The 27034-nt window shown below is 31.2% G+C and overlaps 1 protein-coding gene across 4 annotated transcripts; it reads right to left on the bottom strand.

Annotated features, from left to right (window-relative positions):
• Positions 1 to 2442: 2442 nt before the first annotated feature.
• Positions 2443 to 26560, bottom strand: LOC117691497 (uncharacterized). Of its 4 annotated transcripts, none has more exons than XM_066070965.1 (8): positions 26538 to 26560; positions 7888 to 8079; positions 5855 to 6053; positions 4952 to 5059; positions 4715 to 4844; positions 4486 to 4577; positions 3927 to 3947; positions 2443 to 3369 (listed from the first exon to the last, which is right to left on the bottom strand). In XM_066070965.1, the coding sequence occupies exons 2-8, from the start codon at positions 7993 to 7995 to the stop codon at positions 3269 to 3271; spliced, it is 759 nt and encodes a 252-aa protein (XP_065927037.1). In that variant the 5' UTR covers positions 7996 to 8079; positions 26538 to 26560; the 3' UTR covers positions 2443 to 3268. The 4 variants fall into 4 exon arrangements, with proteins under 4 accessions (XP_065927037.1, XP_065927034.1, XP_065927036.1 ...); XM_066070962.1 differs by lacking the exon at positions 26538 to 26560 and adding an exon at positions 19022 to 19167; XM_066070964.1 differs by lacking the exon at positions 26538 to 26560 and adding an exon at positions 17563 to 17648.
• Between the last annotated feature and the right edge of the window lie 474 nt (positions 26561 to 27034).

The following is a 27034-nucleotide window of genomic DNA, read 5'->3' as shown; positions in this document are numbered from 1 at the left end:
AGACTACGCTGCTATGCTGTATCCAAAAATTGGGCTTTTTTCATCTCTAATTGATCTATGTAGCAGAAGATAGGAGCACCTGCTATTACTGTTGCCATGTAGGTGGGGAGGGGGAGGGGGGATGAAGTTTTATCCCATATATTAACTGCAAGGATCAAAGATAAGGAATGGTATAGACACCAACTGTTCAAATAGTGTACAACTCATAAGATTTGAAGTTTTTGATTATTACTAATAATCACTAATTAAGAATTCAGTCATTCTGGCACCATTATTTTAAATCTGGTAGAAACCACCTTTTTAGGTCACCAGAGTCTCTCAAGTGACCTATTGCAATTGGTCTTTGCCCGTCGTTGTGCAGTGTGCGTTGCGCGTTAACAATTTTACATTTTTAACTTTTCTTGAAAACTACAAGGCCAATTGCGACAGTTTTTTTTTTTTAAAGCATCTCTTTGATGAGAGGAATTTAAGTTGTGAATTGCATTGCTCTACAAACCCCCACAGGAAGGGCAAAGTATGCCCAAAAAGCAAAACGTTCAAAGATCTTCTTCTCTACTTCCACACAGTGAGGACAAAATAAATGCATGGTTATGATGTCAATGAAGCCATCTACCACAATTGTGAAATCCATGTCCCCTGGGTCAGGGGTTCAGACTCTAGATTAGGGCCACTTTGGCCATATAATAAAATGTATTAATTCTTTGAAACCCATCTTCTCTACTCCCATATATTTGAATAAAACTGGGACATGGGCTTAGTTCCTATAATCTCACTATGCTAAGCGATGTAGTGAAATGTATTAAATCGTAGAAAATCCTTTTTTTTACCCCACATACGTGGGAGAAGACTGAAAGCATGGTGATGATGTCCACAAACTTCTCTATCTAAATTATGAAATTCACGGCTTCTGGATCAGGGGTTTAGGTCCTAGGGGTGGGGGATATGACCTTATAGCTATAGTGTTAATGCACTTATGTATAAAAATCTTTTTCTCTACTCTCACACATCTGTTAGTTTTTAGACTTCATAATTATGTTAACAAGAAAGTCCTCTACTAAAATTGTAAATTTCATATCACCTTGAATATAGGTTTTGATTTTAGGGTCTCGCCAAAATACATGTAAATGTATAGTGGTAATGCATATAATGTTATATATTGTAAAATCATCTTCTTTACTCCCACAGACCTGTAAGAAAAACTGATTTCCAAATTTTGTATACCAGGAAGACCTCTACCAAAATGATAAATTTCATCTCCCCGAAGGTACATGTATGGGTTCTGACCGTTGGGTGGGGACAGAGTCATGTAGTGTTAATTCATTTAATGTTTAAAAAAACTTCTTTAGTTCTTCTGATACTGAATGAAAACTGACAGCATATAAGGAAAGAAAATAAAGCCATCTATCAAAACTTTCAATTTCATGTCTCCCAATTTAGGGATTTGAATCGAAGGAGCGACCAAAACATCAAATAATGTAGAGGGTAGGAGGCCAAAATTGTCATTTAGTTTTAATGTATATTAAATGTTCAAAAAACCTTTACTGACGCAAAAAAAAAAAAACAAAAACAAAAACGAGAAAAAAAAATAACAGATTATTAAAGAACTTTGAGCTCTCATCTTTAATAGCATTTTTTGTCACCTGCATGCAAGGCAATGGTTATGGCTGGGAGGGTAAAGGGGTATGTGTTTGTCTTTTTATTTTAATCTGCTCAGGAATTTCACTGAAAGAAAAAAGTAAATTCACATGTATAAAAAGAAAAAAAAATTGAAGCTATCTATCAAAGTTATCGGTAAGATATACAGAAAAGTTTGAAAGAATTCAGGGAAGAGGATCATAACAGTTAATGGAGATATCTTCCCTTGCTTCTTCATCATTGAGTTATCTTCTTTGCCTGTTCATATTAAGTATTTAATCATTGAATATAATTAAGTTAAAAGAAGATGCATGGTCTAAAGAGTAATGCAAGTATTTTTATCATTTAAAACGAAAACAGTTTTTTTCTTATACACCCAAGTAGACATGTTAATGGTAAAGTAATAACTAGTATGCTAGACACCTTGTTTTCGTTTATATGTGAAAGCATATAAATATAAAACTTATCTTGAAAGTTAAGAGTTGCTGCGGGAAAAATATATTCAATTGAAATTGTGCACCTTTTCAATATTACGTCATCAACTTTATTACGATCTCTAAGTCTTTTGCTAATTTATAGGATTAAGAACCCTTCATGAAAGATATCAGGCAGGAAGATGGTTGTCATTACAATATCATATTTTTTCAAATTCAAAATGAAACTCAATTAAATGCATATATGACAATTTTGTTTATGAGCTATGGTACTCAGGTGGCCGTTTAGGCCTATTGGCTTCTTGTTGAAAAATCATATCTTGTTTGATCACGACTCATGATACCTTTAAGTACATAAAAACAAACATGTTCATTCAAATTGTAAAAGTATTTTATTTGTTACAGTCATTAAAAAGCGGTGAAATGCATAGCATACATACACGTATCACTCAAGTTCCAGGACTCATGTTTCACAGATAATGAGAGGTATGTACAAGGTTAATGAAAAACAAAAAATTGCCAATTTCTGAGGTGAGTTAAATTAACAAGTTATCATGAATAAGAGTACCAATGTATCAGTTGATGCCATTAGAGGATAGTTATTACCAAATTAAGCCTGGTAGAAAAAAAAATAGGGATTATTTGATAGTTTGCATTCATTGCCAAAATAATTATCATTTAAGAGTAGTTTAATCAATGTGTAAATTCAATAATGAAATAAGAATTTGCTGCTATAAGTAAAAATATGAGAGGGGTTAAAAAGAAATGGGTGTTGTTTAGAGACTTGGATTAATTTAACGCTGTGAGTTGTAATTAAACAAGTACAAGTGTTTGGATTGAACCTTCAGATCTGAACAAGGATATGTATGAAAGCAAAACAAATAGACAGGGGTGTTACGGAAAGCATTGAGTTCTATGGGAAATAAATTGATACTTCTATATATAACGATCGTAGTTTTCAGTAACACTATGTTACAATGTTGACTCATTAAATTGATCTTACTTGACTTGAAATCCTGATCACCGAACGTTGGTGTGTATTGTTACAAATAAACTCACAAAGTAAGCAAAGTTCACTTGAGTTTTAAACTGAACTAAATTTCGTGAGTATTAACGACTTATTTGTCCCTGTATCTTCTCTAATACACTAAAGTATCAAGTTAAAAAGAAATTGGAAAAGGACTATATATGATAAGGGCCTAAAATGGCCCCCTAAAATGAACATCATCATTTGCATTTCCGTTTTCCATGAGAGGTTGATTATTAATTCCTTCTGGGCATTTATTTTCATACGCAGAACCTACAACAAAGTAAAAATAAATTATCTTTTACTTACAGTACATGCAGCGTGTCTAGGCTAAAATATTTTAATATTTTTAAAATTTTATCTTAATTGAAATTAACTTCTCATTCTTTTTTAAAATACTGACATAAAATAAAACAATTGAATTTCCATCAAATGTGGACTGCAGCAACACCAACCTACATGTACCTACTAGTATGATAATTTATCTAATATATATAAGTAAAGTTGTAATAATTATTACTATGTTTGAACGCAGGCAGAAATTAAGAAGTACATGCATAATGGATATGCGCCATTTTTTTGAGATTTGGTATTTATTTCAAATGTCTTTTGTCTTATTTGCATCTTACAATGTTTTGTCAAAAAGCAAAAGATACATGCATCTTTGCTTTTTAACATCCCAGATATATCAATTGCAATATTTTTTCTCCATACTGTTAAGAGTAGCCTTTCAAAGGTATTAATCGACATTTTAATTAATTACACAATTAATTTCTTTTCATTAAAAGAGCACAACACTAAAATGAAGCAGATTTCAGGTAAGTAATTACCATTTTGTTTTTCTTTCAAATCTGCAAAAGAAAAAACTTATTTTAATTCATTTAATATTTATCATTCCTTGTATTTGCTTAACAATAATATGTGTAACATTCTAAAAACTATTTATTAATACTTACAAAGAAAGACATCGAAATAAGGTTCCGGATTTGTCAATTTATATTCTAGTTTGAAATCATTTTGGTATTATCATTTTTGTGTGGCAATTGAAGAAAATGAATGAAATGTATTTGCGCATCAGACTTTATGCTGTTTAGTTCAACGTAAAACGTTCACAGAATCTGCATCCTACACTATGCACGGAGAGATAAACAACACATCACATCAGTGCCTTATTATTCAAATATGTTGTTAAAACCTGTTTAAAGTTAACATTGTTCTTGGTTTGAGAAATCATCCTAAAATCTATTATTGACTCTGTTTGGCTGCAGGATAGTTTAAGATAGGATACAATTTATTTACTGCATATCATGAATAATGCATCCTGGATTCTTTCCTTTCCTTGTCAACTGCACTATGCATAACTGCTAGTCACTCAGCAATATAACTTACCTTTTTTATGACGCCTGTAACAAAATACAAACACAACACCCAACGTAATCGCTGCGGTTGTTGTTGTTAGCACTATTGTAAGTATTTGTGGGCTGCCAAAAAAAAATGAATTAAAAAAATATAAAACAAATCATGTTAATTCAATAGCAAAGTAACAAACAAAGTTAAAAAAATGTTTTCATGTAGTTATAGAAAAGTTGGTACGCTTATTACGTTATATGTATGATACCTTGAATGTTCCATGCGATCATCGACATTATGTTTACTACCCCCATCATTAGAGAAAATAGTACTAGTTGTTTCATTGTAGATCAATCGAGTCGTATGATAAATTTTCTTTGTTTTAACACACGTATCATCTTTAAAAAAAAAAATTAATATATGTGTTGCATGTACAATAATTCAGCAACATTCATTTTGTTTTTTTGAAAATGTCATTAAAACTGCATATTAAGACATTGCTTACAACTAAAACAATCAGGTGATTGGTACTTGAAAGGGCAGTCTGTGCATGGCCTACTGTAGTCTTCTACTACTCGCCAAACTCCTCTGTCAAAAACTGCGCAACATCTTCCTGAGAAAAAGGCAAAATGTATGATTACCTAACAAATAGCTTATATCTGTATATAAAATACGCTAAATTATTTGAAAAAAAATCCAAATGTAAATTGTTAATTATATAAAATATTACATAAGTTTTCTCTCTCTCTCTCTCTCTCTCTCTCTCTCTCTCTCTCTCTCTCTCGTTATTTAATTTTAGTAAGGGTTGTTAGTTGCCATTTCAGTCTTAACCTGGTGGGTTTTTTTTAACAGGAACGTCTAGCTTTACTTTCGATATTAACGTTAGACCCATACACAACACGCGTTGGTCAAGTTTTTATTATCTTTCTTCTTCGAAGTGAAACTATTGTATTGTCGTCAATACCCACATTAGCAATTTTTTCTCGAATTGTATAATGTGTGATCTTCTATCGTATATGTAAAAAAATAATCTATCTTTTTTTTAGTTGGAGTCATATAAAAATATCAAACCCTACTAATTTTGCCATATATTTGGAGTATTAAAACATGCACCATCCTTATTAAAAACCCAATTAATTTGATTGATATTTTATGGAAACCGAAAAAAGGCATCCCATCTTCATCTCCCAATCTATTTTTTTGCAAACAAAATTTGTTTGATTTACGCATAACGTATACATGTACGTTTAGTTAAGTTATATCCATACAAATGTCACGGCTTCATAACATTTATAATTATATGCAAACGTTTAAAGAAATGGTGTTTTATGACATGTTTCGTTATTTATTTTTTCATTTATCGACAAACATGCAGATCACCGTTGGAGTGATCATCAACTATACTCACCTATGATTAGACTGTTGGGAGCGCATACTTCTACAAGGTTATCTTTGCATTTAACACAGTGATACACCAATGTTTCTCCAAGGCAATTTGGTTTTGTTTCACACTGTTTTTCATTTGATCTCTTTTCAAAAGTGATTGTATTATTTGGACAACTATTGACTATAACGAGGTCAGCGTTTGTTTCATTACATACCTGGTCCTGTAACAGAAACATCATTTGGTAAATAATAGTTTACAAACTTACTATCAATGATGTTTGATTTGAAAAACATTGAAGTTTTACATGTCACTAGAAATCAAAACTCAGTTATGATGTCGTTTTAATAAACTCTTCTAAACTAATGACAACGTGTGTTGATAAATTGAACAAAAAAATGAGATTAATTTACATGTACGAGGGTCAATCAAAAAATACGAAGACAGTGTGGCTGTCTATTATATATTTTTCATGACAGCCAAACTTAACAGATTAATCTGTGCACCAACACTTATGTTATTGATATGCGAAGTTTTAGTCCATTTGATGAAACGGTATTTTTGTTACCCCTTTTTAAAAACAACATGTTTTGTCGCCACGGCGCATGGTAACGTTCAAAACATGACGTCAAGATTAAAGACGCACAGTTTATAGATAAACCCCATCTTTATATCACGCTTAGTCTCTTGTACCTTTCTCCTTACAATTTAAAATTACACTGAACCACTTAACATCTTATTTGCACACATTTGTTCGAGAATCATAAGTTAGTTCTTCATAGTTTTCGATTTCTAACCCTGTATCTCTTAGTTTACAGTAAGGATAACAATTAACGGCGGTTGACGTTACTTATTTTTTTTTACTAAATATTTACAGATATTCTACTCTTTTTCGGACTGTTTTATATTCAAATACAATAACCACCACCCCCACAAAATTTATTACAGTTAAACACAAACTTGCAAATAATTGTTGACTTATTTTTTGCACCACTGTGCATTTTTACAGCTTGTGTCGGCTTTTTCCTGGGTAAAATCCATTGTGTTTCTACCTCTCGTTGCGCTGTGACGTCCGGCGACGTCGATGTTTTTAGTCAATTCTAAAGAGGACTATCTGTCTTTAGTTACTAATATCTGTTCGTCAAAACAAAATATCCCGTCATTATTTGGAACATAGAATACCAAGACAAAACTTAATTTAAGGTTTCAATATTATTTGATTTTAAGCCGAATTTTTAGAGATATTACTTTCGACATTATATGGTTTATTGTTGACATAACACAAATTTTGACCGTGCGCCGTGACCTCATTTTTGCAGGATTAGATTCTAAATAACTCTAAGAAATAAAGGAATTTATTAACTTTTTTCTTGCAAATTGTTTGAAACTATTGCTTAATTATGTCTACCAAATTTAGTAATGATATGACGTTAAGTAACATAGCTATGACAAAAGTCTTCGTATTTTTTGATTGACCCTCGTATATAAAACTGAAAAGTAACTATTACATATTTCAATAGCTACTCGTTTCTGACTGTTCCGTAAAAGATAAACCAAGTGGCTGCTACAGCTTCAGTTTATAATATCTAGTCAACACGTACCTTGTATAAATGTAAAGTTAGTAAACTGCTCATTGCTATATGTTTTATTGTATGTATTTAACTAAACAACTCACTTAATTTAAAACATTTGGAGAATTATCATGTGAAAGATCGTGCTTAAAATCCGTATTAAATGGGTGGAATTCTTTAACTCATAGAACAAATCTTGCAACTGTTAAGCTAGAAAGTTTCAAGAATACTGAGTATTTTTTAGTATAACATCTTAATGTTACCGAGCTAAGATGCATTGAGAATATTTTTTTTCATTTCATCGCTTACCAAATACACAAGTGAACACAAGTAAAGAATGATCATTTGTGTTTAAAAAAGCAAAAAAAAAATATAAAATAAAATACTTAGAATAGGTAAACTATGATTTCTGACATGAATCTGCTACGATTGTAATATGTTAGTTTTAAATAGATGTTTTGTTGTAAAACTATAACACAATATTACCGTTGAAAATCTTTTCTCGCGAAACATGTCCGTTGCGTTCAAACTAAGCAAGTTAAGAAACAACAACACAAAGTACAAGACACATGACCAGCTGGAACCTGACATCATGAAAGTTAATCAATTGATGTTTCTAGCGTCTTTCTGAACTTCTCGGGGCGCGCCGTCGTCAGAGGTCTACCAGTTCTTGGTTTCCTGTATTGATAAAAAAGGTGACTTAAAGGAAAAAAATATATAAAAATGTAACGTAGTGAACTTTCAGTGTCTATTATTTTTTCCTTAATTTTTTTTTTATGAATATCTAATACTTTGAAAAAAGACATGGTGAACATCTACAGAACACAGACCTTTATCAGTTTTAGCCGGAAGCGACTGATTTTAGTGAATCGGATGAGTTAGGCGAGGACGAATTAGACGACCAGACTGCATGGTTAGACATATTGAATACAAATGTATTTCAACCTTTAAGTTATAGTCAAATTGTTTATGTTAGTTTATATCAATATCTGGGCATTACCTGTTATGAGCACTGTGGTGCTATTAGTTGATGACGCTATTTTACGTAACGTCAGACGCGTTGAAATAGTCAATAAATCATTATCTATGAATTTTTATCACAACAGGAGGGTGTGTTGCAACCACTATTGAAATAAAACCACTATTGAAATAAATTATTTCAATAGTGGTTGGGAATGCATTTCATTAGAAAAATCACTTTGCAACCACTATTGAAATAAAACCATTATTGAAATAAATTAGTTCAATAGTGGTTGGGAATGTATTTCATTTGAAGGATCACTTTGCAACCATTATTAAAATACGACTACTAATGAAGTAATGATATAAATAGAAGTTGGGGATTTTTTTTCATTATAAGAACTAAAGAAGTACTTATAAACTAACTATAAAGTTCAACTACTAGTAAATTTATTTTTTCAATCGCAGAAGGAAATGAATTACTTTATAAATATAACTATATAATCACTATTGTAACACATTTGGAAAGAAAGAAATTGAATATCATATTTGCAAACGATTTTGAAATAAAAGAAATCTAACGAATAATTTAAAATACACAATTATGTTACAATTTTCACTGCTGCGTAGAAAAAAATAACCAATTCTCGCAAATAATCATTATATACATTTGTTTTTATCTAACAAACAATTTCAAATACACCTTTAAGGTACTAAAGACTTGCATATTTTACGGTAATAATAATCAAGACTGTGAAATAAATGTACTTATTTAAGGATTTTTACTGTTGTGCAGAAATAACCAATCCTCTAATGTACTTCATTATGACCAATATTGAATGAAATAAATTATTTCAATAGTGGTTGGGTATGCTTTTCATTATAATCACTATTGAAATAATTTATTCAATAGTGGTTATGTATGCATTTCATTACAACCACTATTGAAGTAAAGTATTTCAATTGTGGATAAGGATGCGGTCCATTACAACAATTATTGAAATAAAATATTTCAATAGTGGTAGGGATGCATGACTGTCATTTATGCCCCTATTCTGACTGTGCATAACACTTTCGGTTCCAGATGACAGGTGGTATGGGAAACATGACCATATAGAGGTAAATCAAAGAATATCATAATAAAAAAGGAATTTATCATCTCATAAGACATACTTCTTATATTCAGAAACTCCCCAAGCAGAATGGAAAGTGTTACAGACATATTAAGAGACAAAAAACTGAAATGCATCATCAACCACTATTTGAATATTTTATTTCAATAGTGGTTGAAATGAAAGGTGTCCCTAACCACTATTGAAATAACTTATTTCAATAGTGGTTGAAATGAAACGCATCCTTAACCACTATTGAAATAACATATTTCAATAGTGGTCGTAATGAAGAACACCCCCAACTACTATTGAAATAATTTATCTCAATAGTGATATTTATAATAATATTTATCAATAATCAATTATTCAATGTACAGCTGGGGGTTTGAATAGAAGTTCTGGCAATTTACAAGATTTTCACTATTGTGCAAATAATATACATTATTCATAGGACATGATATGTTTGTAGAAGGAGAAATGTAAAGAAAAAAATATAAATTTTCAAAGTAATATTTTTAAAAAAATGCATTCTAAGCTACGATTGAAAATTTGTTTTAATAGTAGTTGTACTTCAACAGTGTCCGTAAATTGATTTTCAAAATGGAATACATCCTGGAACACCATTTAAATAATTTATTTCAATAGTGGTTGTATTTCAATAGTGGTTGCAAAGTGATTCTTCAAATGAAATACATTCCCAACCACTATTGAAATAATTTATTTCAATAGTGGTTTTATTTCAATAGTGGTTGCAAAGTGATTTTTCTAATGAAATGCATTCCAAACCACTATTGAAATAATTTATTTCAATAGTGGTTTTATTTCAATAGTGGTTGCAACAAGGGTGTTTCGGTTTAAAATCTATAATAGCATCGTATCATTATATATATATATATATATATATATATATATATATATATATATATATATATATATATATATATATATATATATATATATATGTATATATAAATGTATATATATATATATATATATATTTTTTTTTTTTATCGATACACCATCTGGATTATACATAGTATAGAGAGTGAGGATAGTTTCGTCCATCTGTATATACTCCTGTTACTGAAACTGCAGTGCTAATGACGTAATAATATATACAGAGAGACGATGTTTCAGAGATCATTCTATAAACTATATGAAGGGAAGAATTTGCAGGAATGAGGGTTTCTTTTGAGGACCTATCAGAAAAAAAATTGGGGCTTTGATGTTTTTGGGGGATTCACTATAAAGTGAAGAGTTCAATAAACCGAGCAAACGGCTGAAAATGATCATCATCGCTGTGCTAATAATAGGAGTTTATATAGACATCAAGGCATTAGGACATTTTGCATAATAGAAGTGGGATGAAAATGCATTGAAATTTACGCATTGAAACCTCCATCATATTCCCTAATAGTATAGCCTGATTGTAACAGGTTCCTTCATACATGTTTTGACCTATATTCTGTAATAAAATGAATGACTTAAAATATAAATATCACTTTTGTGTCGTCTTCTCTTACGGATGAAATGGTATGGATAAAAAAGATGTCTTCATATTTGACCTTCATTCCGTAATAAGTCAAAACAATTAAATATGTCAACATTTCACTCTCTGAAAATGTGACGGACATTGAGAATAAGGTGTATCGCGAATAAGCTATTTTTTAAATAGATGACCATATGGTACAATCATACGTATACTGAAATAAGTATGATAACTGATTTTGATAATGCCAATTACACGAACAATTATTAGTACCGCGGTGCTAATAGGGTAATAGCAATGTATTTTTAAATCATAACTTGATGCAGTAAAAACATTGGAACTAAACTACACTAAGGGAGTATAGCCTAGGTATGAGACAAAACTTTATAAAAGAAAAAAAAATAGAACCCAAGCAATGGAAACATGGGTGACATAAATTTTATGATAGTAATTTCTCGAAGTAATATATTTTTTTTCGTTGATAGTTCTTTTCTTTAATTGTTCATTGATATATCAGTTGTAAGGTGCAATTGTGGATCAAGCACATCTATAACTACAGCCTTGAAAAGAAGATGCTGCAGAGAAGTTAAAAGATTTTCTGAAAATAGAAAGTCAGACAGTGGTCAGCTCACATGCACACATGTAACAAGGCATCATGGATTCCAGACTGTTTGACGTCTAGATGTCTATGTTCTGGAGACTGCATACTACCAGACTGAGTATCGTTCCCAGTATGGAGACTTACAGAACAGTATCAATAATTAAGAATGACATTTTATTTTCACATTTCAATAATTAGCAGAAAAGAGAATATCGTACAAATAACTAGCTAAATTAAATACATTATTAATTAACATTAATAAGATATATGAAAGCATCAGCTTCAAAATAAATCTTGCACCAAGGAACGGGAGGTGGAGCCTGCCCTTATGCTCCCATATTTAAAAAGGACTTGTACAAGGGGAATTATTATTCCCTTGCGCAATTTGTTGCGAGGGGGATATAGCATTGCTGCTGTGCGAGTGTGTGTATGTATATATATATATATATCTGTGTGTCCATTTCAGCCTTTTTAGCAAAATTTAAAGAAAACCCTCGCATGCATGTGTATCAAACTTCGTACACTTCATGCGTTTTAAGGACAAAGCCTATTTATTTTCAAGGAATTCCATTATATATTTTTAAGATATCGTTAACCGTACAACACTAAGAAATTTATGTACGACTTCCGGTTCGTTAAAGTAAACATTTCAAATCAACAACTCAATATATTGTTGGATGTAAGCCCCTTAAAGGTAAGAAGCAAAATTTTATATTTTTGAGAAATGGGGAGTTGAACGGATGTCCAAAGTGAAAAACTAAAGCAAGCAGGAGATTGAGTTCACCCTAATTTAATCGAAACAAGCAGCCGTCTGAACTGAATTCCGGGCTATATTTAACGAATTACTTAGAGAAGAACAGGATCATAATTTACACTTTGACAAATATCGTGAACATGATTAACCGGGAATTCATGTCATGTTAATTGCTGTTGATATTTTACTCTATTTAAAAAATTGGGGTTAACATTACGATATGTTACATTTAACTCGAATTTTCTCATAGAGCAGATTATAAATCGCCAGATCTTAGCTACGTTTCCTTTTCAATATGAAACTGAAATTTGCCTACACTAATTGTCTACATGCGTAATGCATGTCACTGGATAAAGAGAATTTATTAAACTATATTACTAAAGTTAAACACGTTTGTGGTGTGTTTTCCCTAATGGGAGCAATTGTACAACCACGTAAATGTACCCATCCCCAATGGATACACACAGAGCGTGCATGGTGATATGAATAAACAATTTAATTCAAATGATTTTCAACAAGTTAGATATTTTGTCTCTTCAATTACATGTTTATTTCTTAATTAATGCATATCCCCGCACAGTATTTTCATTTCGGGAGGGGATGCTCCGCTTGCGGTGCCCTTGTTTACACTTGAGATACAACGTAGAACACCAATAAAATAATCAACATAAAGTTATTTACATGTATGATATACACACAACTATATGAATAAATACATCTATCATGTTTTGATCAATGCACATTTTTTCTACACTGAATGACGTCTCTTCACTCCCAAATAGAGATCGGAAGTGTAACACTGCCTCATCTTTTTTAAGAATGCACAAAGATATTGCATAAAGGCGGCTGAATTTCTGGCAAGCAGGAGACAGGTGGTTGAAGTGGTCCGGAAGTCAAAGATGAAGCTTCCGCTAATGTGAATGTATCACTCATCAATAAACTAACATCCCCTGTAATGAAACAAGTAATTTAAGCAGTGCCAGAGAAAAACTTTACTTTAACCGTTGTATCTGTATTTGTACTGCAATTGTTTTTGTTCCATAAATGAATTGCTTGCCTTTTCTATTTATTTTATTACAATGTATACATAATTTGAGGGATTCTAATTAGTAAATAAAGTCGGAAAACGAGGGGGGGGGTGATTATAATTACCATAGGTTAAATTGCACGCCGTTTTCTCCATAAGCTTTTTTTGTAATGCATGATCGCTTCCTTTGTAGCAGCTTGCGCTCTCGATGTGTCCTCGTTAAATGGAGAGCAGCAACCGTCAATCTTGAAAAGTATATACGACAAATTTTTGACCACCTAATCATCAACTAGAACAGTCGCAGGTTATTGAACATATAAAATTATTGACACCAACATACCTGTCGTACATGTTGTAGTGAGAAAAGACCACCATTTTGAGAGCAAAGTTGTTGACTGTACTATGGAATGTCCCTATCTGAGATGTCTGGTACATTTGGGAAAGCTTTGGATGTTCCTTTTGATCTGTCTGGACAAGGTGGGCAATACTAATGCCTGTATAATCAGTATTTATCTTCTTTTTGCAATATGTCCATATTATTATATCCCCGCTTTGAAGGAGTGCGAGTATACTGTTTTACCCTTTTACGTTTGTCTGTCTGTCCATACGTTACATATTTCTATCGCATTTGTCTTAGCAACTTTTAATCGCAGATGCTTGAAATGTTAACACACTCTTTTAATTGTGTTTGCCATATGGTGGGAACAATTTTTGTACCAATCAAACGTCAACTTTTTGTTAAATGACGACTTAATCCTTTTTTACCCTAAGTTTGAGAACAAGTCTTAAAGGATTCTCTGCATTTATTAATAGCAGATTTTTGAAGTTTATTTTTGATTTTTTTTTTACAAATTTGCTGTCAACTTTCTGTAAAATGTCGACTCTGCTTATTATTACATTAGAGCAAGGGTATCACAAGTGAGCATTGGGTCACAACTATCTTTTTACTATTCTGCTACATTTATTGCAAACCAATATATAAAAGGTAACATCATTATAATCAAGCCATAATAAGTTGCAAACTTCAACAACAAGATGTCAGATAAGAAACACAGTAACCTTGAACTAATAAAAATAAGCTAGAACACTATACTACTTCATCAACATATTACGTGATTTAAGTGCCCGTCTAGACAATATATATCAGTAAGTCAAAAACGTGTAAAAGTTATCGGTTGGTATCTGTTCGAAAGCAGACTCACAATAATGCTGATGATTCGATATTTAAATTTCACAAGTTTGTTTTGAAAGGTTATCAAACATTGGGTCATGTGAAGAAGATATACATGTTGGGCGCATCTTCACATGCAATTGAAAATCAAAGATCAAACTCATTAAATGATATATCTTGCTTACATTAAACATATGAGAATTGGCTTAATATTATCATCCCACAGTTCCTAAACATTGATAGATGTACACTTTTAAAAAAATAGACGTTTTTGTTCCTCATCATTTTACACTTCTTTTGTTTCGTTTTGGGTTTCCAAGTAACAGCCACATATATGCAGTCATCAATCCGGTCATGTTTACGCAAAGTTGAAACAGCCAAGGTTACCATTTCAAGACTATTACTTTACGGGTTTCAATTTGATCAGTTCATGTGGAATTGAAAGGGCTCGTACATATAAAACTAAATTACATATAAAATAAACGTAACATTTCTACAAGATATTGAAAAAAATGTTGCATCTAAGTCTTTAGTTGCACTATTAATATACATTTTTTTTTTAAAGTTGTTTAACATAAACACTTTTGAATAGCTGTTTCACTTTCCTGGGAATGGGGATGTGGGGTTGTCCGTAAATTATATTATAAAAAAAGATATATAGTGTTAGATTTCCTATTGAAACCTGCTGGGCGTATCAACAGCTGATGCATTGTAAACGACTCACGCTTTAGTGTTATTTTCGTGCAGATATGATGATTTTGGAAAATGAAATTACATCATAAAGGCTTGAATATCAGCAAACCATAACGCTTTTCCTGAAAGATACGTTTCGTGGAATTGAGGCTAACTTTCGCTTTCGAACAAAAAACAAAAAAGAAAAACTGCTGAAAATAATCTACTTTAATCATGAACATAAAAAATTATAACCAACCACTCTCATATTTCGCAATTATTTTTTTCTGAGTTTTCTGTAGAACCGATGTTGTGAAGTTTGTGGCATGTTCCTTTATTTCTCCCGTTTGTTTTACCTGTCTCCAATTTGTTGTCATGGTATGAGATGTTATCCATATTTACTGTGTTAAATTTTATTCTAAACGTCATCTTTGTATGCTCAGGATGTTAAAACATAAGTAACAAGAACACGTACATGTATTACACACCCATTATTACACATAGAGTCAAGCTTATTACACACCCATCATTACACATAGAGTCAAGTTTTTGGAACGTGTCGCTGTTTTTAGCCCTTAGTAATTCATTTCTTGTCATGATTTCACAATGTTTTGGAATCACCAGGATTTATATTTGTCACACGTAACAATATTACAAATCACATGCTCATTAAAAATATTTTTAAAGTCTTCCGTTTCCAACGGAAGGCCTTTAGTTTTCGTACGATTTCTTCTTCTTCTTCTTCCTCTTCTTCTTTTTATTATTTTTGTCAGATATTCTTACGAAATATAATACATATCGAAAGATAATACCTGTTTATAAAAAAATATATAACTTGATCCCGGTTAAAAAATGTTTATACCACAAGTTATTCTATAAAACAAACGTTTGGTACTGAGTGTGTCCCTAAACTGATGATTGAAAATAGCTAATTTTAAATTCATCAGTTTCACCTGTAGCTAAACAAATCAATTTTGTTTCAGAGACAAACATTATTTTGAATATTAAATGGAATGGTCCTGGTGTCTATCTTCTATTAAAAAAAAAAACTTGTTGCAATCTTACCTGCTTATTATACAATTTTCCACAATTCAATAAATATATGAAACAAATTTCAAGTCCTTTTAAAAAACTGAAAAGCATATTGCATGTTTTTTATTTATATGGTATTTCATATGATCTTGGTTACATCATTTTTAAATTTAAACAGCCAATTCAAATAGAAAAGCAGTGAAAGCTCGCTTTAGTCAAACCAGTCAGGTAGATTCTTTATCCTGGTGGTGGTAGTTAGCTGTACTAGTTTTTGAGATGAGTCTATTAGACATGCGTGATACAGGCACGTGATTAAATATGTTAATAACAATCATGTGATACTGCGTACTGTGTTATAGAAATTCCCACTGTCGAAGTTAAATGTCGGTGATGTTTCATAACTGATCGTACATCCAGACTTAGCGCTACTCCGGCGTAATTTCGAGACTAGCACGGATAAAAGCCTCTTTACGCCCCACTAAAGTTGAGATAATATGTTATGTCGGTTTAAGTTTTTGATGCAATCAGAAGTAAACATAAAACATCATGAAACGGCGATTGTATTGTATTACTTATACAGTAATATACTTTAAATTATCGTCAAAATTATGTACTGAGAATTAAGATTTATCATAAATCAATGTGTGTGTGTGAGATATATATATATATATATATATATATATATATATATATATATATATATATATATATATATATATATATATATATATATAACATGTAAGTAAACACGGGCTTCCTAATTACATAAAATAATATCTTAATTATTTCATGGAAAGCGCATCACTTCCAAAAAAAAAAAATGCCGAATATCGACCCGCATTAAAAGAAAAAAAATATTAATATGGTTTTACCATACTTTATATATTAGCAGTGCATGTATAAATATGCACAGTTAAGGTCAATAATAAGTTAAAAGTTATAAATACGAATATTTCAGAAAAATATTCTGTTTATTGATACCGTTTCATTCTTTTCTATTTGTTTAAGTTATTTTATTTTTTTCTCTTAGTGTTACGTTAGTTTTCGGAAAATAAGGAATATTATTTAAATTATTTAACCATGGTAATGCAGTAATGTATTCGTCTTTGTAAATATCAAATTCTTTTAAAAATTGTAGGCAAAATATTTGCATTTGTGAGTACCTCTAAAATTGGTCATGTTTTCAAATGTTCCATACACCAGTCCATAACGGCGTAATAAAAACAACATGTGGTGCTGCGTTGTCAAAAGCATATATAATAGCATTTTACAATTTACGCCTTTAGTGACGCCAATTAATGACATGCAAAATATACATGACTAAAAAAATATGCACGACTTACTTTTGATGTAAGTATTCGGATTAGACTAACTTAATGCCCAAAACTTATGCCTCTTTATGAACCGAGTCCTTGCAAAGTTTGGTTTCCTTCAAAGTATTTTAGAGAGCAGTGATTTAAAAAAAAACGATTTTTGGAAAATTCGAACTGTTTCATTGTACTTTAGCAATCATTAAATTTGATACAGATGATGTCTGTTAACTGACCATGCTTTAAAATTAATCAGCTAATGTATGTAATATCTCACGATAAAACTGGGTTTTTTTATAACTAACAAAACAAAGCAAAAGTTTGGTAAACATGCGTATGAAATAGTATTTAAATATGTAATTCTTTACTAGTCTTACCTGTCTATATTTAATTTCGCAATATTAAATAAACATTCTGAACAAATTTCATATCGTTCATCCTTTTCTTCACTGATAAACCTAACCAAAGCTACAGTACCGATCAGACCCAACCTAACAGAAAGTAAAACCCTGGGTTTACTTTCTGGGTTTAGTCTGGGTTTACTCCGGGTTTACAAGAGTGGACCTAGAGTAAATCCAGAGTAAACCCAAATAGACCCAGAGTAGACACAGAGAGTAAACCCTGTCAGAAATATACGCCTGAAAGCAGACATAAACTGTGTATTCGGAATATACAAGGGACAGGAATTACAGTCAGTAGGATCATAAGATAAAATACGGATCTATTCCACACTTCAGTGCGTACAGTTAACCTCAAATACAATGTCCAAGTAAACCCAGAGTAAACCCCGAATAAACCCAAAGTAAACCCCGAGTGGACCACAATTTTCAAAAAGTAAACCCAAAGTAAATCCAAAAAGTAAACCCGGGGTTAAGTTGGGGTTTACTCTGGTGTTAGGTTGGGTCTGATCGGTACTGTAGTCTAATATGTTTTTTTTTCATGCAGAAAATTAAAGTCTGTTTTAATTATAAGCAACCTTTGCGATATACTATGTTTCAGTCCTTTGCTGGTCAACCTCTTTATTTCTCTTATATGTGTGAACTAGCAAATATATTAAACTTAAAATACCCCATTTAAGTCAGATATAAAAATTAGAAATTAGCCATAGTTTTAGGGAAATGACTTAAATAAATCGCCCAATTTCTTTATATCCAATTTATCCTTAATCGGTAAACGCTCATTTGTCCTCCAAAAATATTTACAATAAAATAAACAAATAAATTGCTATTTAACGCCCATTTTGTTAATAAAAGTCCATGAATAGTTTTAAGTCTCTGTTGTGTATTTATTTATGTTTTTCTTTATTTCTTTTCCTGTATTTTAGTTTTACAATCTAAAGTTCTGCTCTGTATCATTAAATGTCACCGTTATACATTTGGTTTAGTTCAGTATTTTAGAGAGCACTGCTTTTAACAAGTAGATTTGTAGCAATACGTTAGAAAAACAACCATATAAAATCGTCTTTAAATATGAAATTCTGTACGAGTCTTACCTTTATATATTTAAATGTCTCAGTATTGAATTTAAAAGTCAAGTTTTACATCCTTTTTCACTGCAATGTGCCTTGCCCAAACCTATTTTCCCTCAGACTAAAATACAGTCTAGTTATGTTAATATGATTGGCCGTCTAGCGCTGTCAATGAAGGAGTTAAATTATTTATTGGGCGGCGCTAGTGTTCGGAGCCTTTCCAGACGAATATAGCTGTTAGATACGTCGTACCTTTGAGACGTGTGTGACATACAGATTGTCGACCAGATCGTTAAGAAGAGTTGACTGACTGTTGTTACTCTGCGATTCTCGCTCGCTAATAATGAATTCAATTAATTTAACGGAATATGAATGGTAAGTCGTTCATGTCGGGCAACAATTCCGCAGTCAATTTAAACATACTTTTATGTTACGTAGTTTTACTAAACTGCTGGCAAAATCCCTGTGAAGGATGTCGGCCATTTTGTCTAAATTTGTCTAAAATTGCATTTATTTTCTTTAATGCTTATGTTTATGAATAGTGTGTGCTGATCGTGTATACATTTGAGTAATAGGCATTTTTTTCTTACATGTTTTGTCTTTCAGTGTTTCTCAAACGCATGTGAAATATTTAATCTGTTAAGAAATGTCTGGCGTAAATGTTTCTTTTATATCTAATAATGTTGAAAAATTGAGAAAAAAAAACGTTTAACACATGTATGATGAAATATAGGTGACACACTAAAACTTAATTTTGTTTACTTTCACTATTGATGTTTCTCTCTATATGAGAAAACGTGCACGACAGGAGTATGTTTTATCATGTATTGTGCGTTGTTATTCGTTCTATCGTTAACACCACGCTATTATTTCGGTTTTATGTTTTCCTAACGGTCCAAATTAAGTTACCATATGCATGCACTATTTTGCGCTCTCGTGCACGTTTATACTGCCATATTTCTTTATTAGTAAAATTGGATGAGCTTCATCTATTTTGTGTGTATCTTTCATCAAACAAATACTTTTTTCTTTTAAAATGATTTAAAATGTCCCTGGTCAATGTCATGTTTGTGCTATCACGATTGCCTTGCCAGCTAGAGAGTCTTTGCAATACTCGAATGAACATTCTGACAAATATTATTGAGGAAGTTTTAAATATAATATGCTGTCAAATGTGTTTTTTATTTTGATTACAATTTGTATACTTTATTCTATCATATATTAAATTTGTTACTTTAAATAAAATTGTATTGTGTTTTGACTTTATCGACTGGCTGTCAGACATCAAATTGAGTGTTATTAATCAAAGGAAACCTCATCACCATAACTTTTGAAGCTACAGTCGAAGAAATGAGAAACTCGATATGTCATTGGACACCATGACTAAAGATAACCAATCGTAGCAGTTTGGAAATTCCCAACCTATTTTAAGTCCAATGAAGGAAAACAAACTAAATGTTATATTGACCTTTCTAAGTCACGAGGAAGTGAATATACCGTTTATTTTTTTTTCTAAATTATTGGGTGTCAGCCGATCAGAGAGCTAGGAATCAATTAATAATAATGTGTTTAATTGTAACTTTTACAATATTCTTTTGTTGCTGATTGTTTTCAAACAACTGATATAAATTGTCCTACAAGTACGTTTCATTTTAACTGAGCAACTAATCATATGTAATGTTTTCCAAATATAATTCAAGGAAGTTGAATACAAGGATTTTTCAATGTTTTCAAGTAAAACAGGTATCATTTGGGGGGGGGGGGGGTTATTTGAATTATTTGAGAAAATGTTTATTTGATATATGCACATGCGCAAATAAACTAATGCATACTAGGCCGCCAACGCCCTTTTAAAACAGCTTGGTGAAAAATATGACTATTTTATTTCTAGATGAGTGGTATCTATCTCTCTTCTCGACAATGTGCATGTAAAACAAAAGAAATGATTTACTGCTGATTGAAAGCAAGTTAAAAGAAATCATATTACTTGTCTGAAGAAATGGTCATGTTTTACGTTTTCATCATTATAATTTCGTGTATCTATGTTGATTTTAACTCTTGTGTAAAAATATGAAATAAATAACAAGTATGTAAAATGTTTAGACAGTCTCCATATGAAAACGATAGTATAATCACTTTATTTATTGATTTAAATACATTAAATCTTAGCTACATATCAAAAGAATTAAAATGATTTTTTAAAAATATAATTAATGATCAAAAAGTACAGTTTTCTGTATTGGTTTATTTTACCATTTGTTCTCAGTTTTTTACATTAAATTGAAATATGCGTGCATAACATTCCCCGGAACTGTTGACACTCATGAGAAGCAATGTAATCCCCACATTCGTCCTCTAAATGTGTCTTTCACACCCACAAGAATGAGAAAAATGTTGAAATATTCGCGAATTTTCCATGAAACTATTGTTAAAAATAGAGAAAATAAGGACTCAATTGCTTTGAAGGACGATCAAGCTTTATATTAAAACATTGAGGCGAGATTGGTTGTTTTCGGGGGAAAATAGTGAGGCATTGATAGACTATTTGGGTTTTTTGTTTTCCCATATACTATAAAATAGCCTCTTTTGTTAATGGATATGACATCTCGGGATTTTTTAAAGATAGCACTTTTTTTAAAAATGAGTCATTATCATGTATTTTTCCTCAAAGTTACAAAGGTTGGCACTAGGTATTTAATTTGTTGCATTTTGATATAGAAACTACGAAATCGTTTAATAAAGTAACAGAACCTAATGAATATGTAGTGCGAATCATAGAATATTTTACTTTGGATGAAAATAAAATGACAATAACAAACTCTCAATTATTTCAAAAACCCATAAAGCGAAATACAAATTCAAAGCAGAGCAGCACAGACCTCCAAATAGATAGGGGTTTGATCAGGTGCCTAAAAGGTGTAAGCATCCTCTGCTGACCGGTCACAGCCGCCGCGTGCTCCTTGTCACAATCTACCATGTCATAATCGACGTAAATGTCCAAAAAAAAATATCATACTAGGGATAAAACGTAACGTTGATGATTTGGTTTGTTTGTGATGGTCAAAATGCAAACTTTGAGCCATCATTCGAGGTAGGATCAGGTGCCTCTCTTCCTCTGTTACTCTGCGTACCTTGATATCAATATATATATATATATATATATATATATATATATATATATATATATATATATATATATATATATATATATATATATATATATATAAAGCCATACATATATATTAATTAAAACTTGTCGACCTTCACAAGTGTAAGTAATATGATACCAAAACTAGAACGCAACATTACCACTGACATCAATAGGCTTTTAAACCTACAACTTTAAAAACAAAAAAACAAAAAAGATAGATAGATAAATAATAAAAAAGATAAATAAATAAATAAATTAATAAATTAAGAGCATAGTTCTTTATATTGATCAATTTTATTCCGTTTTGGTCAGAAAAAGAAATTGTACCAGTCCTTATTTTGCATTGGAGAAAAAAATTCGAGTACATATTTTACCGCCAACATAAATGTCGAAAATTTCAAAACATACATTGAATATTTGAATGGTATATTTCATTTTATATGTGTAACTTAGTTTGTTATTGAAAACTTGTAGCATTTCTTTCTTTTAAAGCAAAGACCTGATATTCAAACATACTTTAGGCATATGATCTAAAAACAAATTATTATGATAATCTTAATAACCGTGTCATGATTATTATGTCGTAACTTTATATTTTGTTAATTTTCGTAATGAGGTCTTGAAGTTTTAAAAAGTTTAAAACATACTAAATTGAATTCCAGTTACATATAACCATTTGTGTAAATATCAGAACCACGTGTAGTATCAAAACTGTTTGCCAGGATAGTTTTCAACAATGACCATTTCATTTTCAATCCACTGAAAAGAGATTCGTAGTGTATGTTGGAATCTAGCATACAAAATGTTCATGAATAGAGTTAAGACAACATTGTTTTGTTTTTTTTCCAGAAAAATCGTTACTTACATTTCCCTTTAAGCAACCAGCAATTCTTTTTTACACCAAGCATTTCTTTTAAAAGACCCACTGAAATTGCTTTATTTTTTGTAAATTACACAAACATTTATTTTAACACTAAACAATATCATGAACTTCAAAATAGAAATATTATCACTATTCCATAATGAATGACATGACAATAATGATTTATTCTTAGTTGTATGGGATAGCCATGAGACAAAATTTCAAAAATATTAAATGAATGAAAAAAATAATCGGGTTGTGTTTATTCGAAATTTATTTTGTTAAGTTGTGTATTATTTATTTATATTATGCATTGCATTTTCAGTACTTTTTATATACTTACAGAGGAATAAATTAAATCTCGGGTATTTTTTTTATATCAGAATTGTTATTTGTTGTTTTTGAATATTCCTTCATTTTAAAAATTTGATATGGACTGCTAATGGTAAATCAGGTATTAATTTGACGTGTAAATAATTTTAGCTTTTGGCCAATCCGGTTTTATTTTTTTATTTTTTTTTTCTTGTTTGTTTGTTGGTTTGGTTTTTTTTTTTTTTTTTGTAATCAACTTTGACGAATGTGTTCGTAAATATGACGTATCTGCAAATTAATTAGAGTATTTTGCACACATTACGCCTGGCAATACTATGATAACTAAGAGAATTGGGATCCAAACATTGATACAGTTTCAACTCAATTTTAATCATAATTTTCTTTACATGCGGATGAATTTCTTTCAGAAGTACATTTCGCCAAAAAAAGTTAAGTTAATCTATTCCTTTATCTTTGGAAAAGTAACACGAGTGGGCGATCTATACTTTCGGTCGGAGGTACATAGAACATTAGATAATGCTGACAACTGATACAATGTGCCAGTCATTCCGATAAAAGGAATACTTGTCCTCATTGGCGTCATACCAAGGAGAAACATGTGTCCATGATCACTTTGCTGGAAATGAATGGAAATGAATAAGAAGCTGTGCGCATACGATTGATAAAATTGCATGACGAGATGCAACATCTGCAGATCACAGCATCAATATTTCAAATGAAGTGAGTCATCCAAAATCCACACATTGCAGAAAGATATTTGCATAACAAGGTCGGTTTTAGCCGGTAAAAATATCAATACTTGTTTATTGTGTTTAAATGCACCACATACCGACCTTAACCAAACTCCTGGTCTACTTTCTGTGTCCGCGCTCAGAGTCTGCTTCCGGTTTGGCGGACCAAGAACTGACCCCAAGCAGACTGACCAGGCTGACCAAAACCAAAACTAGAGCGGACATAGAAAGCAGACACCGAATTCAGAAGCAGACTGAAAAATAACAATATGTCACTACATGTGTATTTGGAATTAACATGGTTATGGATAGGGCGGTTCTGCATCACACTTTCGTGCTAAAATGGACCCCCCAAAACCAGCTGATTCTGAATAAACCCAGAGCAGACCTCAATCAGACCTAGAGTAGACATAGATTTAAAGAAAGGAGACTCCAATCAGACACAAAATAAACTGGGGTAATCTTTTGGGGTCTGCTTTGGTGTCAGGGCGTGTCTGATTGGTAATGTAGTGTGCAATATTGCAATATGAAGGATTATTTTCGCCCCGTCGTAAGTTTACCCTTTTTCACTTGCAAACGGTTTTGCTTCCTTTTGAATTCGCCCAGACAAAGTTGTGGAAAAAAAAAGATAATTTAAGACAAGGGAATTCGCCAAGTTTTAAATTTGCCCGCTGACAACAAAGGTGAAGGTGCAATAATAAAACGTGGGCAAATATTTCCCTATACATGTAATAAGTAATTCCTTGCAATTGACATACTTCAGCGTTTAAAAGGAAGAAGCAAGCATACCACTTCAAATGATAGTAAAAGCCTAAGACATCAGACCCAATTTAAATTGACTTTAATTACTTACAATAATTCTATTAGAGATGTCACCGTATGAAAAGTGTAACTCTGATCTCGTCAGGTGAAAGAGTTTCATGTTTAATAGTAGGAAAAGTAACTTTAGTTATAATTATTTTGTACTTTAATTTGAATCCATCTTACATGGCTTGTACTGTCTATGTCTATTTTTCTATACTTAACGATGACAATTCTTTTTTTAATTTCTACCTTTGGACCAAGAACCTACTATCAGATCCATTCATGTATAACCCTCATGTGCTTGCAGGATATTGGTTTTAACTAGCTAATATTCGATTTTTATATTTTTGCATAAAAATTAACAGCAAATTCTAAACCCAGCTGATTGTCTATGTCTGCACGCTTTACGCGGTAGTTGCATTAGAATTGAACAGTGTACCTTCACTTAAAACAATTAATCATAATATATTTGTTTTTATAAACTGCAATTAGTTGATCATAGGTCACATCTAAAACCATAATATCTACATAGGGTTAAGGTTTACCACAAATAGTTCACCCTGAAAATTACACCCCCAAAAATTATAATAAATTTTGAATTGCAAATTGCATCCTAAAATACGGTTCACTTTAAATTTTAAATAAATAACTAAAACTACGATCTGCGTTCCAAAACGGATTACCGGTTTGTATCTCGTTCGTGTTTACGATAAAACATTTCCGTCTGTTTGTTGCATACTGTCCATGTAAATAATGCATTAGTTTGTTTAAAAACCGGTAGTAAAAGCTTCCTGTTTTTGCTCTGTTTATATTAAACTATTATGAAATAACTCCACTTTGTGTCTTACTTTCTATTAAAAAAATCAAATATAATATTTTATTTTATTATTTTCCAAGATGGTTAGATAACAGCGTAGCACAATGGGCTGGAGTGATAACTACGAATTTGTTAGTGATGAGTTCAAAACACTCTGGGGCTTTCATACTTTTTGCCTTTGCAAAGAATTGAAACATATTTTGGACCAAAACATATTAAATTTGAAGAGTTAAAACCGGTGAGAGTATAATTTATTATAATTTACATCTATCAGGCTTGGGGTAATTTTAGCATTACAAGTAATGGTAATGTAATGCATTACTTTCCAAAATCTATGGTAATGCTGGCATTCCATGGCATTAATTTGCATTACTATGCTTTTTAATGCATGTTCATGTTTAAAATCGTAATGTATTGAATAACTGAAATTGTATTTGTCATGATTAAAAATTGTTTTAAAGAAGAAAGGAATAATTCATTAGATAAAATAATGTAGTTGAAAAATCAAAAAAAAAAAAAAAAAAAAAAAAAAAAAAAAAAAACTCTGTTGGAATTGTCAGAATAAACTAAGCTACAACAACACAATTAAAAAAACTTTTAAGAGTGTTGTTGTTTAGACCTTTAAATCATTTGAAGCATTACTCCAATTAGTTGTGCATTTAATAAATTATTTCTGTGAAAAATGCGTCGACAACACGAAATGATCTCAGAATAATCTAAGTATCAAAACAATCTATTGTTTTAAGAGGTGCTAAACACACCAATCACTACCCTTTTCTTGGCTTTGTTCAATGAGAATAGAAAACAGTTCCTTAAAAGTAATACTGAATGCACTGTCTTACCATTATGTCTAGAATCTTTAGAATTTCTGCCAGTATTAAAATCCATTGGCAAATCATTACTCTCTCTCTCTCTCTCTCTCTCTCTCTCTCTCTCTCTCTCTCTCTCTCTTTCAGTTCCAGCTTCCACTGTTTCTGTCGAATGATTATTTCATACAGCTGGGAAGATTTTCAAACTAGACAGGATGCAATTAAAAGACGAAACCCTTGAAACTTTGATAACCACAAAGTGCAACAGTACTCTTGTCTTAGTCATTTTTGAACCTGATAGTGAACATGAAGCTGTTAAAGCGTGTTTCTTTTGATAGAAAATACGCTAGCAAAAACTATTTTTTAACTTTTGAATTACTTTTTTAAAACTTATCATTGACTTTTAAATTAAGTAATGGTTATGCATTACTTTACTTAGTATGTAATGGTAATGTAATACATTACTTCGAGAAAATAAAGTAATGGTAATGATATTTAATGCCTATATGAATGAAGTAATGGAAATATAA

The sequence above is a fragment of the Magallana gigas genome, chromosome 9 (genome assembly GCF_963853765.1).
Source record: "Magallana gigas chromosome 9, xbMagGiga1.1, whole genome shotgun sequence".
In the NCBI taxonomy this organism is placed as follows: Eukaryota; Metazoa; Mollusca; class Bivalvia; order Ostreida; family Ostreidae; genus Magallana; species Magallana gigas.
The sequence above is the reverse complement of the archived record's forward strand: the minus strand, read 5'-3'. Positions and strand labels throughout refer to the sequence as shown.